Source organism: Wyeomyia smithii, chromosome 1 (assembly GCF_029784165.1).
Source record: "Wyeomyia smithii strain HCP4-BCI-WySm-NY-G18 chromosome 1, ASM2978416v1, whole genome shotgun sequence".
Classification (NCBI taxonomy): Eukaryota; Metazoa; Arthropoda; class Insecta; order Diptera; family Culicidae; genus Wyeomyia; species Wyeomyia smithii.
Window position 1 is genome coordinate 101517532 of NC_073694.1, and position 18630 is coordinate 101536161.

Genomic DNA, 18630 nt, shown 5'->3' on the forward strand with positions numbered 1-18630 from the left:
ATTAAGCTTTCTCGCGTCCAGGCACAGACGCACCGCGTCACTGTCTCGTTTCGAGACAGGGACAACTGGCTGTGCCCACGCGGATCGGGATGATTCCACAATATCGTCACGAAGCATGTTATCCAAGGCGCTGTTAATTTTCTGCTGGATTTGCGGGCTCCATGGGTACGGATTTTTGCGTATTGGTGGTTGGTCTCTAAATTCATCTTTAATTTCAATGGTATGGGATAGCAAATGAGTACATCCAATATTCCCAGGCTCAGGTGTTAAAAACTCTCTTTTTACTTCCTCTAATTCAGCTTGCTCCTTGGGGCTCAAACTGAGTTCTCCGCCCTGTTCTACTAGGGACTCATCGAGCACTTCGATAAAATTTTCCCGAAGAGCAGGATAAATTCCGAACTGGTCCCAAAAGGACATTCCGAGGTAACACGGCCTTTTTAACGAAGGGGCAATCACGAAGGAAACGAATTTGGTCGTACCGTTGAATGAGACTGGAACTTCAATTTCTCCTATACTTGGTACTGGATTACCTTCTGCCGTTATTAAAGTCAGTTCCGAGTATGAGTAGTTCAAATTAAGATTTTTCAATAGACGCTCTGACCCTTTTCCCAATACGTTTTGATTACTACCACTGTCTAATAAGGCCAACATTTCGATTCCTAAGAGATCGATTCTAACAAACGGTCGGTTGTCTCTATGAGGATGTAAAAAAATTGTGTTTATTTCTTCTCCGTACGGTAATTCAGGTGAAATGGATTTGTGTCCTAACTGATAGCGAAAATTGTTAGTTCTAGTGCTCTCACTAGTCTGAGGGCTTTTTGTAGTTTGTTTCAGGCTACCCTGCCTCAGCGAGCAGCCTTCTCGTCGTTTTTTGTAGCACAGTACAGACAATCCTTGTGTACAAAACCAGGGAAACCACAAGTTTCGCAATATAATTGCTTTTCTTGTTTACATTGTCGGAAATTATGGCCAAACTCGTGACAGTTGAAACACGTACCATTTTTAACCGGAACATATGATTTTAAAATCAATTCTAATGGGTTGCGATTTCGACTTGGACCGGGCTTTTCGGTATTTATTGGTTCTGGGCGAAGGTAGGATTTGTACGGTACTTGTTTAGAATCGTGGGACGGTGCGGGTAACTTTTGGTTTTGGGTATAATAATTACTTTTAAAATTTGAATCTCTGTTAGAGTTACGAAATTCTCTTTGAAATGTATCCCCTCTGTTCCACGGTCGCTGGTTGTTATATCCGGACTGTCTTTGCTCCGTACTAATTTCATTAATCTGCCGATTTCCTTCTCTCCCACTTCTGCCATTTCCCCTGTCGTTACCCGTAAACCATTGCCAGTTTATTGAGTCGAAACTTTTCCCAAACTCTCGCATACCTGCGATCGTTGTTATGTTGCGGGCAAGCATGGCGCCTTTGTATTCGGGACGTAGATTACGGAAGAGAAGCTGAAATTTCTTCTCTTCAGCCAAAGGGATCGTCATACTTCGGAATATTCGAGTCATTTCCAGGTAATAATCTTGAAAACGCTCTCTAAAACCTTGCTTTCGAGACTGTGCTTGTCGCTCATATTGATAATCCAAGTCGGGTGGTAAGAATTCACGCTTCAGCTCTCTCGTTAAATTCTCCCACGTTTGCAGTTCGTTATGCTCATTCACTTCCATGTACCACGATCTTGCTTTTCCCAAGAACAAGTGATACGCAGAATTATAAAGCTCTCGGTTAGTATAACCTTCCGATCTGGCATTGAACTCAACCTCCTTTAGGAATTCATTCAATCGCCGACCGCCATCCATGCCGTCATACTTAATTTTCCATTTGTGTATCGGGAGTCGTGTACTCGAGAATTCTCGAACCATGTTATCCCTGGGGTTAGATTCTGGTTTCGGTGTTTGACGTGAGGCATTTTTACGATCGTTTCTCTCACTCTCTTCATCGATTGGCATTATATTGGGAAAATGTTGATCTTGTGCAAGCCATTCTAACAAGCCTTTATAAGCGATTTTCGGTTCATTTTTCTTGGCTAAATCTAAGTCTATTAGAGACTCGTCATCGGCACTTTGATTCGATTCTTGGTTATTATTTAGTTGTTCGATTTCTAATATTTCTTTCTTTTCGTTAGCGACGCGCGTTTTATTTAAAGTTTTCATTTGAGACAATATTTTTGTAAGCATTTCTTTTAGTTGCAGGTTCTCTTCTCGTAACATTCTCACTTCCATCGACGGGAGAGCTGTCGCTCCGTTTTCTTCGTCGTTGTTTTCAAATTCATGTGGTTCTGGAGAACTATCCAATTCCCTCACTTTGTTTCCTGTTTCTTCTATTCTAGTTAGATCCTCACTTTCCTGACTAGATGTCTGGTGGGTGGTAAACTGTTCATTGTGGGTAGTAGGTTCATTCGTATCTTCATTATCAGGTAAAGAAAAACGTAGTTTCAATAACTGAAGGTTTGCCAAATCAGTTTCCGTTCTTCGAATTTCCGGGTAGGGGGATGCTATTGAATAGAAGTCATTCAATAACCTCACGCATTGGCCTGCTAGATCAGAAATAGTATTTCTGTCGGCCTCTTCTGTAACGTATGGTTTAAGTCTTAGAACACGAAACAATAAATGTAGTAATCGTGATTTGTAGTTCTGATCTAGAGATTTCTTAACTTTTCTGGATTCTAAAGTTTTTTTAATTTCTTCAATTTTGTTCAGGCATACTTCTAATTCTTCTGGTAAGGACTCCCAGCTCTTTTCAAACTGTATTTGTGAAGCCTTTTCATATCTCTCTCTTTTCAGTTCCGTTCTACATATTCTTTCCTGCGCTGATCGTGATTCGTTACTAATTTCGATTCTCCGGATAGCAAGTTCATATTTCAGTTCATCGTCTAGCAAGTGTGCTACATTCGAACTGTGGTACTGAGCGATGAATTGAGTGATGTTATTCATTATGCACTGTTTTCACATATAATAAGCTATACCATAAATTAAAAAACGTCACGCTCAAATACCTTTTCTCAACCAAACTGCTGGGGTAATGAGCTCATCAAATATCTTTATATCAACCGAAGTTGTTCAAAAATTTAGATTTAGATTTAAGAAATAAATGGGACTGTTAGGAATTTTCTATAAGCTTATTTTGTTTCCACGTGGATATCGATCATTGATTTTGATTATCATGAAAATCTTCTTTGATTTGATGTATGTGGTTTATCTTTTAATTATCTGAAATGCCCTGCAATAATCCACAAGGACTGCTCATAGGATCAATTACCAGAAACACCGGCTAAAACGATGATTACTATCATTCTCCCCCCTTGTTTAACCTCGAAAAATGGGTAAAATTTTTCGTTGGTCGCCAATATGTCACTTGGCTTTTGCTATCCCCGCTGCTCAATCGCAAAAAACTCCACGAGCCCTCAGGGTCGGCTCGTCCATAAGGAGAGGTCAAATTGAGGAAAGGAGAAGAAGATCACTTGGTTTTAAACTAGTATATTTGGCACGGTAATTTTTCCCTAACGTCCCTAATTCCCTACTCTATATTTTACAAAACTGGACTTACGTGATATGTGTGTGTGTGATAGTGTCTGGGCCCGCCGTCTGTCACTGCTCCATTGCCGTCTGTCGCTCGGAGGTCACCGTCGCCGCTGTCCCGTTACGTCTCCGCTGTTTCTATGCCGTCGCCGCTGCTTCTCGCCTACGCCTACTCTCGTTCCTGCTGGTGCCTTGCCAACTCTACTGGGTTAACGTTGGGCTTCGTCGCTGACAATAGCCGCTCTGCCGACTGGTAAACGCCCCCACCTGGTCTTTTAAACACTCCGACTCGATGTAAGTGGACCCACGGCACCAAACGGGTACGATCTCTGCCAATAGCTGCCAATATATTCGCTCCTTTCCAGCACACAACAATTGTTTGCCGCGACGAAACGATTGCTTTTAACTCGCGGATTAGAGCCGTATCGATTTAATTACGTTGCTCTACAACTTTGCGTTGTCGTGTGCCAAACGTGGTTAACGGGTTAACGTGGTAAAAACTGCGGCTGTCCTATGTGCGTTCGACAACTAGCACGGTCCAATCCCTTCTGCCAATGCTGCCTAAGGACTTTCTCGATCACCCGAATTGCCTTCTGACTCTCCCGGAACTTGCCTTCCGAACTCCTTTGCAGGCGAAATAATTATAGTTCAGTGTGTTGTGCTGTGTATGATATGTGTACCTTGTCAGGGCTGAACACAATCCCTGCCGTGTGTGTAGAGTTTATCAAGATTAAATCGCCGTGCCATCTCCCTATATAGCTATTCTGGATGTCATATTTGGGTATACTTTTTAATTTGATTATATTTTTATTTTCTTTATTGTTTTAATTTATTTTTATTCCTAGCTAGCTGTTAAGAGTGATCTTCAACCCACGTTTTGTTTTTATGACGTAATTTTGGGCTACGTAGAGCATTGTGACAGGCTATGAAAATAGCAAAAGGTCACAACCTAGTGAATCTGAGAACGGGTTATTTAGTTCCACTTTGTCTGGCCCTTTTTTGATGATTGTTTGGTGCCGAAATGCGTTGATTGGCACTTCGTTGGACATTATATAAAGGTCATCACTATCATCCGCTGAATGCTGCGTTCCAGTCATTGAACATACGATGCGGCTAAGTGCATCGGCGACTACAATAAATTTACCCGGTTTGTATACAACTTCGAAGTCATGTACCTCTAAGTACTCTATATTTTTCAGTTTTGCGTTTGTGTTCTTCGGCGATAACGCAAATGTGAGTGTCTGGTGGTCTGTAAATATTTTGAATTTTGATCCGTAAAGATAATTCCTAAATGTTTTTAATGGCCAATATATTCCCAACATTTCCTTTTCAGGAACAGAGTACTTCTCCTCCGCACTTGTCAGTGATCGTGAGGCAAAATGGATTGGTCTTTCCTTTCCAATTTCACCCTGCGAGAGAACTGCTCCTATGGCGAAGTCTGAAGCATCAGTTGTTAGTATAGACCGTTCCGATAATTATAAATACACTTACGATCAACCGTCATTTCAAATAACGTGCAGTATTCAACCAAACGTTGGTTGCGTCCTGTTGTTTACATCCAAAAGAAACTGATGCTGTCATTTTTTCTAACATTTAGTGCGAAATTTTGAAAATGCGTGGCCTTTCTCCCGAGCAAAGATAGCGAATTGTGCACAAATGGGGCACCATGAGTGGTCTTTCAATAAGAAAATAAGCCAGAGAAGAAGGTATAAGTGTCGGAGCAGTTCAAACCGCATTACGGAAGTATTGTGAAGAGTGCACATTTACTGACTCAAGACGTGGTAGAAAACCCGGGCCTGTTGATCCCACAATGGACAAAAAGGTTGAGGAATACTACAAGCGGCATCCTTCAGTATCAGTACGAGATGTGGCGAGAAAGCTTGGAACCTCGACGAGTAACGTTATGCGTGCCAAGGGAAGTGTTCACGAAATTTCGGAAGATTGTTCTTAACGCTTGTAATTAGAATTTAAATAAAACGACGAATTTATTTAGCGAACGAATGACCGGTGTTTCATCTAGGGCTCTTTATTGAGTACTGACTAACCTAGCTCTGCTTGCGTAACTTTATATCGGCACTTGGATTATTAGAATGATGTGAATTCGATAACAGATCGGGTGATCGTAAGAGATCGATCCTGGCAAGTGGTGTTATGAAGAGAGATAACGAGGCCAATGAATTTTATAGCAATAATCCGTTCACGAATGACGAAACGTCTGAACATGCCGGCCACCGTTAAAAAGCTATTTTTAACCTAACTATACTAACTCTTCAGAGTGCTAACTTATATGTTCCATGCCCTTCTAACTAACTTATATGTTCCACGCCCTTCTTATTACTTATGAATATTGTATTAAATTATTATCCATTCAATTTAAAATAATGGTGGTTCCGGTTATAGACGGCCTCTCTAGCGCCGCTTGATATCGACGATCAGGTCCGCGTCGAATCCCAAACTGTTCGGCACGTTGTTGACATCCGTTTCGGGCGTATCGGTCCTGCCACATGCTACTTCGGTCCATGCGAAGAACTCCATTCAGGCTCACGTTGTCTTTCGGCTGCTATGATCAAGTGGGTCGCTATTCTTCGTAGTATGTTTGTTGATTCTTAATGGATGGGACTCGCGATTCATCTGACCTTCTGTTGGAGTCCTCTCTCACTTGCGTGACCATCGACGAAATTTTTCTGGAACATAATATAAACGGCTTTTTAAACAATAAATGAGAAAAAAAGCATAACTTAACTGGGATGGAGGCAACCGGCCCCCACGGGTCGTTAACAGACGATGAACGATGGCATCAAATACTGAGCGTACTTGTGCTTTGTATGTGAAATGTTGGTTACAACTCCTAAGAACATCCTTTCTACTGCGCTTGAATGGCGGGCTGGTGGGTCTTCTGTCACTCCGATTTGCAAACGAGCAAACGTTGTCGTCGATTGCGTTGGAGGACCAAAAACAAATGAGATATTTTGCAATGTTAAAAAAATTACGACTTACAGGAATGGGAGGCCTTGCGACCTCCCCATGTTGCGCAGTACCGCACTGCGATTGGTGGAAGGAATCTACTTTCCTCCTTGATGTTTATCCTCTCGGACAGGTGAATCGGACTGTTGGATCGGTAGCACACATATTTTGCTGATAGATCGTCTGTATTCTCCTTGTGCCGTTCGTACGGTTACGACGCGAATGTGGTGGTCACTTCCCTTGAAAATAGCCGTGATTCGCCCATATTTCCATTTTAATGGGGGTTGGTTATCTTCTTTTATCAGAACCATTGTTCCGATCTTGATATTGTCGCGCTCCATAGTCCAACGAGTGCGAGGTTGTAATCCTGACAAATATTCAGACTGCCACTGCTTCCAGATTTTACGTACGTACTCTGGAGTTTGTTGCCAGCGGCTCAGACGATTAAATGGGATATCTTCTGTACTAGGTTCCGGGATGGCTTTCAGTGAGCGATGGATTAAAAAATGCCCAGGAGTGTGAACTTCGACATCATTAGGATCTGAACATAGCAGTGTCAATGGACGAGAATTAAGACACGACTCAATTTGGGTGAGCAAGGTTAAAAATGCATCGTGGTAGAGAACTACATTTCCTATGGTGCAGCGTAGATGCTTCTTCATAGATTTTACTGCTGCTTTCCAGAGCCCACCGAAGTTCGGGGACCGTGGCGGTATGCTGCGGAAGCTGCGAATTACAAAATTCTGATGTTGCTGCGATCGAAATAGGCGAGCGAGCTCTTCAAGTTCTATTTGAGCTCCCTGAAAATTAAGCCCATTATCGCATTCGATAAGTTCCGGTATGCCTTTCCGAGAGGTGAAGCGCTTAAGAGCGGCAATGAAAGCATCAGAAGTGAGATCGGTGACACATTCGAGATGGAGTGCCTTCGTCACTAGGTACACAAATACCGCTACATAGCACTTGATAGCTGCACTTCGCTTGGTTACTCGATAGTAGAAAGGACCACAGTAATCTACTCCGGTACGCAGGAATGGAAAAGTTGGAGTAACACGTTCTGGAGGTAATTCACCCATGAGTTGTTCCAGGACCTTTGGCTTACAGCGAAAACAACTGATACAAGAGTGAACAACCCTGCGGGCGATAGATTTAATGCGAAGTGGCCAAAATCGTTCGCGAACCACGGCAATCATTAACTGTGGACCAGCGTGAAGCAGTTTTTGATGATAGTAAATCATTATCAGATTTGTTAGGGGGTGTTTTTCCGGCAGGATCATTGGATGACGTTGATCGTAGCTCATTGGGGCATGACGCAACCGGCCACCGACGCGCATTATTCCATCCACCAATATTGGAACTAATGTTTTCAAACGAGAGGTTGATTTTACTCGCTTCTTTTGTTGAAGTTCTGCGATATCAGAAGCAAAATATTCGGCTTGGGCCAGTTTGACTATTGACTGGGTAGCGAAGCTAATTTCTTTCGTTCTCAAGTGCTCATGAAGTCTGTCTTCCTTGTTTTTAGTTCTGGCGTTGTGGTAAAATCGGAAAATCCAAGCAACAGCACGTACGAGTTTCATGAACGATGAATACTTTGAAAATAACTCGTTTGAGGGGATTACATGCACGGCGAGGGCAACTGTTCGTTCCCCCAACTCCTCTGAACAAAAACATTTCTCAGTTCGACGTCCGAGTACTGGCCAGAACCGAGACGTGCGCGATAACCAAGTGGGTCCCTCCCACCATAGGGGGGCGAGCTTAAGCTGAGCTGGAGGCATTCCTCTAGAAATTACATCCGCTGGGTTGTCGGACCCAGGTACATGTGACCATCTTCCTACCACAGTGATTCGTTGTATTTCGGAGCACCGATTTGCCACAAACGTTTTCCATCGTGACGGGTTCGACGTAAACCAGTGAAGACAAATTTCCGAATCTGCCCGGAAAAAATTTTCAGTCTTGAGGTTGATGCTAGATTCAACCTTTTCGAAGAGATGACTCAAAAGAAGTGCAGAACATAATTCTAAAAGTGGCAGACAAACCGTTCCATGTTTTTTGTTTTTTCCTTTTGGGGCAATCTTTGATTTTGCAATTAAAAGTCTGGATTTTATTTCACCATTCGGGGACACCGCGCGAACATAAATGCATGCTCCATACGCGCGTTCTGAAGCATCAGAGAATCCATGGATCTCAATTCTGGCCTCAGAGAGAGATACTGCCCATCTAGGCACTGTAATATTGGTCAAGTCTTGAAGACTATCTCTGAATCCTATCCAATCGTGCTGAAGGTCTTCTCCTAATTCAACGTCCCAATCGTTGTTTTCGTGCCAGAGCCTTTGTAGAAATAACTTCGCCTGGACTACGACTGGTCCCACCAGTCCTAGGGGATCGAATAGGCGTGCGATATCAGAGTAGACCATTCGTTTCGTAATCGGTAGTCGATCACTATGCTTTGGAACCTCGAATTTAAATTCATCGGTGACGGTTTCCCACTGTAGTCCCAGGGTTTTGATCGGTGAAGGGTCCAATTTTAGTAGTGTGCGTTCGTCTTTCAGTTCTACAGGTACATCCCGAATAATCGCGAGATTGTTTGACGCCCACTTGCGAAGGACAAAGCCTGCAGATTTGGTTATAGCAAGCAATTCCTGACAGAGTTGTTGACCTTCTTGGGCACTATTAGTTCCCGTAAGCAAGTCATCCATATAGAAATCACGACGAACGACAATCGATGCGAGCGGGAAATTTTCTGTTCTATCCCGCGAGAGTCTCTGCAAACATTTAGTTGCAAGGTATGGAGCGGATGATGTACCGTACGTTACTGTCATCAGTTGATAGCTTTTAACCGGTTCGAATGGGTTGTCTCTCCATCTAATTCTCTGAAGAGGTTGATCAGCTTCGCAAACCCTTATTTGCCGGTACATCTTCTCGATGTCGGCGGTTAGGTCGAATTTTGGCATCCTAAATCTCAATATGTGGCATAACAGGTCATCTTGTATGACTGGGCCAACGATTAGCGCATCGTTGAGCGCTATTCTAGAATCCGTGGCGCATGATGCGTCGAACACCACGCGCAATTTGGTGGTGGTACTATCTGGTCTAACGATACAATGATGAGGAAGATAGTAAGATGGTTCGGATGGGTTGGCCGTTGAATCATCGATTAGTTTCATGTGGCCTAGATTTATGTACTCGTGAATGAACGCTGAGTAGGCTTTCTTTAGCGCAGGATTTGCATTTAAGCGACGTTCTAACGAATAGAATCGGCGATCAGCAATGTCTCTGGAACTCCCAAGCTGCGAAATCAACGATGACCTTTTAGGAAGGGTAACAACGAACCGACCCGACGAATCTCTGGTGACCGTTTTATCGAAGTATTTTTCGCACTCTGCTTCTTCAATTGGTTGGGTGCTCTGGATACGGCAGGATTCAAATTCAACTCCTCGATCGAGGCTGACTGCCCTACATGAGCCACGTTGGCGACCGCTGAATGTAGGTTTTCTAGCTTAACCCTCCCTGAAATCACCCAATCAAGAGCAATGTTTTGCAATACTGGTCCAGCATCACCTATTTTGATCCGACCGTCACGTAGAAGCTCGTAGAAAGCTTGCACACCAAGAATCAGGTCGATATGACCTGGTTTGTAAAACGAAGGATCGGCTAACACAGTATCAGGCGGCAACTCCAACTGCGCAACATCGATGAATTGATTTTCAGAGAAATTTTTGAAAGCACATGGAATTTCCAGTTGTCCTCAAAATTATTATACTGGGATTGGACGCGAATATGGATGGAATATTTCGACGAAGTGGCTGAAGCGCCGATGCCGCTGACCGGAACAAATTCTTTGGTACGTTGCAGATGCAGCATTTGAACTAGTCGTTCCGAAACAAAATTCAACTCGGAACCGGAATCCAGGAGAGCTCGTGCCCACACGAAATTACTAGTTGTACCAAAAACCTTTACAAGAGCGGTAGACAGTAGCACCGCAGCTGGAACTGATTGGTAAGTTTGCTTAATCAGTGACGAACAGTGGCTAGTCGACGGGGCAGTGACCGGTGGACTTAAAGATACATGCGGCTGAAACTGCTGGGTAGATGGAACATTCGACGATTGCTTAGGCGGAATAGATGATGACATCTGCTGAGACTCGGTGGGCGCTAACGACAACGATGATTCAGGCTGGCTCGATTTATTAGTAATTATTGTAGTGGTTTGACGATGCAGCATAGTATGATGCTTTTGGTGGCATACGCGACAGCTTCCACCAGTGCAGGAGTTAGCGACATGCGAGGATGAGGCAAGACAATTGATGCAAAGCTTGTTTCTTTTTGCTTCATCAAATCTCTGCAAGGGAGTCAGTTTCCGAAAATGTTCACATTGGTACGGGGAATGTGTGGGTTTGTTACAAAATATGCACGTATTTTTCGAAGTAACGGCCGAATGCATCGTAGCTTGCTTGGTCGCTTGGAAATTTGTACGTTGTAAAGTGCGAGAAGAATCTAACGATCTGGGTTTGAGTCCGGCTATCGACTGTAAAACGAGACGAAGGGAACGTAAGAACTCAACAAGTTCAGTATACGTTGGAACGTTTGATGATTTGCGATGGGTTTCCCAATGGCGCAAGGTTGCAGGATCCAACCGTGAACTCATCATAAACACTAAAATCGTGCTCCAATTTTCGGGATTTTCACCAACCTTCTGCAACATTTTTAAATTACGCTCAAAATCATCGGTCAGCCGGTTAAGGGATTCCGCGCATTCTTTTTTTATGGATTCAACAGCAAAGAGAGCCTCAATGTATGATTTAACAAGGACATATTTATTCTCATACCGTCTTTCAAGCAGCTCCCATGCAACGGAATAATTATCAGCAGTGATCTCGATCACGTCTACCACGCGCTTCGCATCTTTCGAGAGAGAAGCAGCCAAATACGACATTTCATCCAGCTCACTCAGCATCGGGTTTGTATCAATCAGGGATAGAAATGTATTACGAAACGATGCCTATTCTTTAATCGATCCATCAAAAAGGGGAAGTTTGATTTCTGGTAGTTTTACTCGAGCACGTGAGTTACATGCGGGACCCGTTTGTGCTACTGTTGCTGGGTTAGTATTATATGACCGCATTTTGTTGCTTATGAAACCTTTTATTCGCAAGTATATTAATTCAAACTCTGACCGCGCATCCTGATTCGCTTGCTCCACTAACATCGGATCATTTTTCTCATCTGCTTGCTGTGCTGGGTCTAATGCGGTTATGTTAAATGAATCTTTCACCCTACTTTGGAATTCATCGGAGCATTCAAGCTGCAATCTAGTATCCGTAAACTCAGAGAAAACTCCCTCTAAACGATCTTTCCAACCTTCCAGCATGTAACTATCCCTATCTTCCTGATATGTTTCCACAAGGTGGGCTGAATTCATCAACGAATCTCGCAAAAATCGCTCGCGCTTTTCTAATTTCTTTAATTCCGACGCCATTGTACGCTATATAGCGTTAGAAATCCTAAACGTGCCTCATGCGCAACACGTTGATATCCAAATTTTCACAAAATCCGATCAATTTTATCGTGCAAAAATGCGAAAAATCAGCTACTCTAAAATGCGTTCCAACGGCTCCACTCGCATGCAGCCTGCAAATTGTACTTACAATCGACAATGATCCACCCAAGCCACTACACGCGGTTTGCCCAAGCCACGCCGCTCAATCCAGATGAAGCGACTCTTTGCAGCAATCTAACGAACAATGCGGCTCTCGTTAACAAAGGGAAGCGAGAAGATCAGTTCTTTAGAGATCTTTTTGTCAGCATCCACGGCAGCCTTTATCACGCTCTAGGACCAGCGAGCGAAGTCGATTCAATTTTATCCACTTTTTTCACTATACGCACTTTTAGTCTTTGCACAGTTAGTGTCACACAATCGCGTCACATTTCGAGTTCGAGTCTTCACATAACGTAGATATTTATTTCTCGTGTAATTTTCTTCAATTCTGCCAATAGCTTTCACACCGAATCGCGAGAAACGCAAGAACAATCCTCCACCAGATACGAAAGAATCCGGTTCGAAGGACCAATTTCAATGTTCACGAAATTTCGGAAGATTGTTCTTAACGCTTGTAACTAGAATTTAAATAAAACGACGAATTTATTTAGCGAACGAATGACCGGTGTTTCATCTAGGGCTCTTTATTGAGTACTGACTAACCTAGCTCTGCTTGCGTAACTTTATATCGGCACTTCGATTATTAAAATGATGTGAATTCGATAACAGATCGGGTGATCGTAAGAGATCGATCCTGGCAAGTGGTGTTATGAAGAGAGATAACGAGGCCAATGAATTTTTTAGCAATAATCCGTTCACGAATGACGAAACGTCTGAACAGGAAGAATGGGTCTGCAGACCCGTCGGAAGCAGAAGCAGCCAAAACGAAATCCAAAACAAGCTGAATATGTGCAAACCGAGAGCTCGGAAGCTTTATGACAAACTTCTGACCAAAAATATGGGGTGTGTTATCATGGATGACGAAACCTACATAAAACTAGACTATAAGACTCTTCCAGGACCGCAATTTTATACATCACCGAATGGAAATGTCCCTGGACCAGTGATAGCCATTTAAACCGAAAAATTCGGCAAGAAGATAATGGTTTGGCAGGCCATTTGTGAATGTGGGAAAATATCTCGTCCATTCATTACGAATGACACAATGAATGGCAAAATTTACGTGAAAGAGTGTTTGCAGAAAAGGTTGTTACCCATGGTTATGCAGCATAACAAACCTCCAATCTTTTGGCCCGATCTTGCTTCCTGCCATTATTCTAAGGATGCACTAGGGTGGTATAAAACAAATAATGTCACATGTGTCCCAAAGGAGATGAATCCTCCAAACTGCCCTGAAATTCGCCCTATTGAAACTTTTTGGGCTTTGACCAAGGCAAAGCTGAGGAAATATGTCAAACCAGCGGACAATGTTGAAAAATTCAAAATAGATTGGCTTAAAGTGGTAAAAATGGTCGGAGAACACACTGTGCAAAAGCTAATGAGTAGTGTTAAGAGAAAAGTTAGAGAACTCGCGTATCCTACGAAAAATAATCCCAACTTGAATTGAAACTGGAAAGATAACATTTATTATATGTATTTCAGAATAAAATGACCCGAAAAATCCTGTATTTTTTGTTTTATTCAAGAAAGAAAATGTATTTATAATTTTCGGAACAGTCTATATGTACGATTTTGTATGATCTGAATGTATAAGTACATCGGATGACGACAATAATGTTTTCATTTTCTCAAAGCAGCAAGCTTCGCTTTCGTTCAGCATGATTTTCTTTGTCGAACTATCACCTCTCTCCCCCCTGAGAAGGTTTGTGAGGGGTTTGGCAATTTTTGCGAAATCTTTCACAAATCTGCTGTAATAACTTGTCATCCTAAGAAAAGATCTTAATTGCCAAGTGCAAAGCACTTAACTAGCGCAATCAGAGCCAGTAAACGAGCCTGTTTCGAACGACTCTGTGCCAGTGCCAATTCAAACCCGTGGGGTGACGCCTACAGGATCGTTATGACCAAGACTAGAAGTGCGCTAGCCCCGGCAGAACAATCACCAGCGATGCTTGAAACGATCATTCAGGGTCTCTTCCCAAGCCACGAACCAAGTCCCTGGCCTCCGGCCGACGAGTCACCACCAACCGTGAGTGACGGCAGCCGTGCAGTCAGACGATGCGGTAAGGGTGACAGAAGATGAATTCATCGAGATCGCAAATTCCCTGAAGATAGGCAACGCACCGGGACCAGATGGAATTCCGAACTTGGCCATCAAGACGGCCATCAAAGAAGCCCCCGGGTTGTTAAAGGCGGTCATGCAGAAATGCCTTGACGACTGCCTCTTCCCGGACGTGTTGAAGCGCCAGAGGCTGGTGCTGTTGCCGAAGGTTGGGAAACCACCAGGTGACCCATCGGCATACAGACCAATCTGCCTGCTGGACACGGCGGGCAAGGTGCTTGAGAGGGTAATCCTCAATAGACTGGTGAAATATACAGAAAGTGAGAATGGTCTATCAAGCAACCAGTTCGGTTTTCGAAAAGGTAGGTCCACGGTGGATGCAATTCTCTCCGTCACCAGAACGGCTGAGGTTGCAATCCAATGCAAAAGGAGGGGCATTCATTACTGCGCGATCGCCACGCTCGACGTGAAGAACGCGTTTAACAGTGCCAGCTGGGACTCCATAGCCTTAGCGCTACAGAGTCTCAGAGTGTCGACGCCGCTGTACAAGATTCTGGGTAGCTACTTTCAGAATCGAGTACTAGTGTATAACACAAACGAGGGTCAGAAAAGCGTCCCAGTTACCGCAGGTGTACCGCAAGGTTTCATCCTGGGTCCGGTACTGTGGAATTCCATGTATGACGGCGTGTTAGAACTAACACTCCTTCCAGGGGTGGTGATCGTGGGCTTCGCCGACGATATAACTCTTGAGGTCTATGGCGAGTCAATTAGAGAGGTAGAGTTAAAGGCCGCGCTATCCATACGCGTAGTGGAAGACTGGATGCACTCCAGGAAACTGGAGCTTGCGCACCATAAGACTGAAGTTATTGTTGTAAATAACAGAAAGTCGGAGCAGGAGGCATCGATCAGATATTAAAAACAGTAGAAACTATCCTTCGCCATTCAATTTGTCTAAAGAGTTCTGTCACATTTCGCAATAGGTTGCATATTTAAGGAGATCACTGACTCGTATTGGTTTTGAACCAAGATTTGAGTCACGACTTTTGCACTATTGGTATCGCGCAAAACGCTGCAATGCGGTAAGCGAAGACCAGAAAAAAATGAGAAGGGAATTAGTTCGTCGTATATAAGATTGTATGAGAGATAATAAGATTGCACTGCCAACTTCAATATTCAAAGATCGCATTAACGAAATGCTAAATAATACAGAGGGAGCCGCAGGTGGAAATCTGCGTCCATCAATGGTGCAGGACGATAATCCTGACAGTGTTCCGAAGACACAGCAAAACATGGGTGCTATCCCGAAGCAAACTGGACCACAGACAAGCACCCCTCAAACGGCAAATAGGTCGACAGACATCGAGTCAAAAGTAAACCAAATGGAGAATATGTTGTCAAACATAATGCTGATGATGAGTGAAGCAGGTTCGAATGGTGGCAGACATCATCAAGGGGACATGTGTGGAACGAAAACTCACCCTCATGTGAGGAGGAGCAAGGGGGTCCGTCCCGAATTAATTTACATAGCAGAAGGACCAGGACCCACCGAAGAGCAACGAACGAAACCAGGCGTACAGCCAGCGAGAGCGACTCCGACGAAACGAGCCTTAACGTTTCATCTGAAACCAGTTTTGTACCAAGCGAGCGTTTACGAGAACGACACCGAAGGAGCCATGGTGACCGGCGCGGGCGCCAGCACGTAGCTGGCAGAGACCAACAGTACCGCGTAGAAAATTGGAAACTTAAGTTTTCGGGGGATCAGAGATCGATGAGCAGGGCTGTCATTCGCACACTCATTGCGCTCAGTGTGTTAATTTTACGTCAAGGCACAACGAGAACGGTACCTACACATTTTGACAACAAACAGGCACAAAGAGAAAGAGCGAAAACGAAATGACTATGAAAGATATCACCAGGTGAGAAATATTTCAAGAGAGGGAGAACGGAACATCACTTTGTGCTGCTTTTTGTGACACATTCCATGAGAACAAAGAGCTTCAGTTTGAGCAGTTTGCGTTGCGTTTCGGGTAGAAAAAATAGCAGAGAAAAGGAATCATGAAAGGACCATATACATTTTTGAGAATTCATTTAAACACGATTCTCAATGGCGTGGACGTGTTTCTTAGGACATATCACGCACGTCCAGACATGTTGCTGTCTCGGTATTTATATACAATCTCTACATGCATTCACTACTGATACCGTTCATTAGGGTGGTAATGACTTGTATGGAAAAAAATGTCCTTCGTCGCATCTAGAAGTTCGTTCAGTCGAAAAGTGAAAATTTAACCGATCGATATTTTTCATTTTTTGTTTTTGGTCAACATTTTTTGGATGTATTTTTAAGACATTTGGCATCAGAATTTTTGGATATTCAAAATTTTATGAACTACCTGTGCATTTTTTTCATTGGTCACAAAATAATGCTTTCGTGTTTCCGAAGTCAGATTAAGCTGAAGTTTAGTATGGGAACTTTTTTCGAAGACGAAACTTGAGCCCTACTTCTAAACGAAATTCGAAAAGTCGATTTCTATTGCCACCCTACTGTTCATGTACGAGACATATTGCGGCTACCTCCGGGAAGAAACCATTTTTAGTTTTGAAACAAAACCCATTGAGCAGCACTGAAAGTTAGCTCCTAAATTATTTCAGTAGGAGTCAAATGAAGTGCAAAAACCAAAAAAAAAATTTAATGCTATAATCGTTCGTTTGTCAAATCCGATAACCATTGCCACAAGCAACACACAAAGTAAGACACAATGTGTGGTGTCGCACATTTTGGCAAATGCACAAAGTGTACTCAGTCGCATTTTTTCGGTGCGAAAGAAAAAAGGAAATAGCGAATGGAGAGTAGAGAACACAAACGAAATATCGGGAGTGGCACGCACGGTTTGATGGCAAATGTGTTGTGTATAAAATTGTGTGGTTCTGTCAGCACTGAGGTGAATTCCAACCCTGTCGATGAGTGTTAAAAATTTCCTCTATATGCTGAATAAAACAGCTCAAAGGGAGGGGATCTCAGAAAGGCAGCTGTTGCGAGATGTGCACCTACTACTAGAAGGGTCAGCATCTGATTGGTTTTTTACCTTCGCAGATGAGCTTGAAACATGGAAGGATTTTGAGCGACTGATTAAATACTAGGGTGGTCGGTATTACCGACTTTTCGAAAAACCGGTATTTCGGTATTCATAAAAATTAAAACCGGTAAAAAACCGGTATTTTTATTTTTTTTCGGATTTATACAAACCAGGGGTGACCCGTGGTCTTTAGATCTACTTTTTCAACTACAAAATTCTTAAAATCATAGTTTGGGGAAGTAATGATGATTGCCCGCGACAAAAAAAAACCTAAATTAATCCACCTAGCGGTCAGACCCTTTCTCATTCAATTTTTTATTTGTAAAATCAGATTTACATGAACGTTTCAATCCAATAAATGTATATTCACTCTTTAGGTTCTAAAATATTGATGTTGTAATCTATACCTATAAAAATGCAGTCCGGTCTGTCTGTCTGTCTGATCCATATAGGCTCGTAAACTACCGAACAGATCGACGTGAAAATTTGTGTGTAGGGGTTTTTGGTGCCGGTAAAGGTCCCTATGATAGTTTGCGACCCCTCCCTTTTCTGGAAGGGAGGGGTCCCATACAAATGAAACATAAATTTCTGCACAACTCAAGAACAAACCAAGCAAATGAAACCGAATTTGGCATGTGGATGTTTCAAGGGGTAACTAATATATCCATAATAGTTAGATGAAACACGAATTTGTGCACATCTCGAGAACTAATCAACCAAATGGAACAAAATTTGACAGGTAAATGTTTTTAGTGGTAACAAATATGTACATAATGGTTTGACACCCGAATCCTTCTTCTATAAGGGAGGGTTCAAGAACCAATCAAGAAAATGCAACCAAATTTGGTATGTGAATGTTTTAAGAGGTAACAAATTTGTCCATAATGGTTCGACGCCCCTCCCTTTTCTGGAAGTACATGTTTCTTCACAAATTTCTGCACATCTCGCGAACTAATCAACTAAATGGAACCTTATTGGCAGGTGAATGTTTTTAGTGGTAATAAATATGTTCCATAATCGACCTCAGACAACATTTTTGATTGTAAGATGGCAACTTCCGGTTTCTGGAAAACAGCCAAAAATGGCCGATTTCCACCCAATATAATAATATCCGAATCTAGAATAATACACAGGAGCTAAAATCGACCACAGATAGCATTTTAAATTCTAAGATGGCGACTTCCGGTTTCTGGGAAACAGCTGAAATTGAACAAATATCACCTAATATGAGTTTTTCTTTAACCAGTATCCTAAATACCATTTTGAAATACAAGATGGCGACTACCGGTTTGTGAAAAACAGCCTAAAATACTATCTAATATGAGTATCTCTGGAACCAGAATGATGCAAGGAG

At 42.8% G+C, this 18630-nt stretch overlaps 2 protein-coding genes across 2 annotated transcripts; both read right to left on the reverse strand.

The window, feature by feature from the left end:
* Positions 1-6586: 6586 nt before the first annotated feature.
* LOC129717011 (uncharacterized) lies at positions 6587-7819 on the reverse strand. Its single transcript, XM_055666856.1, has one exon. The coding sequence runs from the start codon at positions 7817-7819 to the stop codon at positions 6587-6589; it is 1233 nt and encodes a 410-aa protein (XP_055522831.1).
* Positions 7820-8316: 497 nt separating this feature from the next.
* On the reverse strand, positions 8317-11438 carry LOC129717012 (uncharacterized). The gene is made up of 4 exons (XM_055666858.1): positions 10212-11438; positions 9820-10164; positions 8855-9772; positions 8317-8415 (listed from the first exon to the last, which is right to left on the reverse strand). Exons 1-4 carry the CDS (start codon positions 11436-11438, stop codon positions 8317-8319), a joined length of 2589 nt encoding a protein of 862 aa, XP_055522833.1.
* Positions 11439-18630: the final 7192 nt, after the last annotated feature.

Coding starts and splice junctions, on each gene's coding strand:
- LOC129717012 (XM_055666858.1), bottom strand. CDS start 11,438: ATGCTGAGTGAGCTGGATGAAATGTCGTATTTGGCTGCTTCTCTCTCG. Junction 10,165..10,211: donor AGGACAACTGGAAATTCCAT/GTGCTTTCAAAA, acceptor GATGTTGCGCAG/TTGGAGTTGCCGCCTGATAC. Junction 9,773..9,819: donor GGTCACCAGAGATTCGTCGG/GTCGGTTCGTTG, acceptor TTGATTTCGCAG/CTTGGGAGTTCCAGAGACAT.
- LOC129717011 (XM_055666856.1), bottom strand. CDS start 7,819: ATGCGCGTCGGTGGCCGGTTGCGTCATGCCCCAATGAGCTACGATCAA.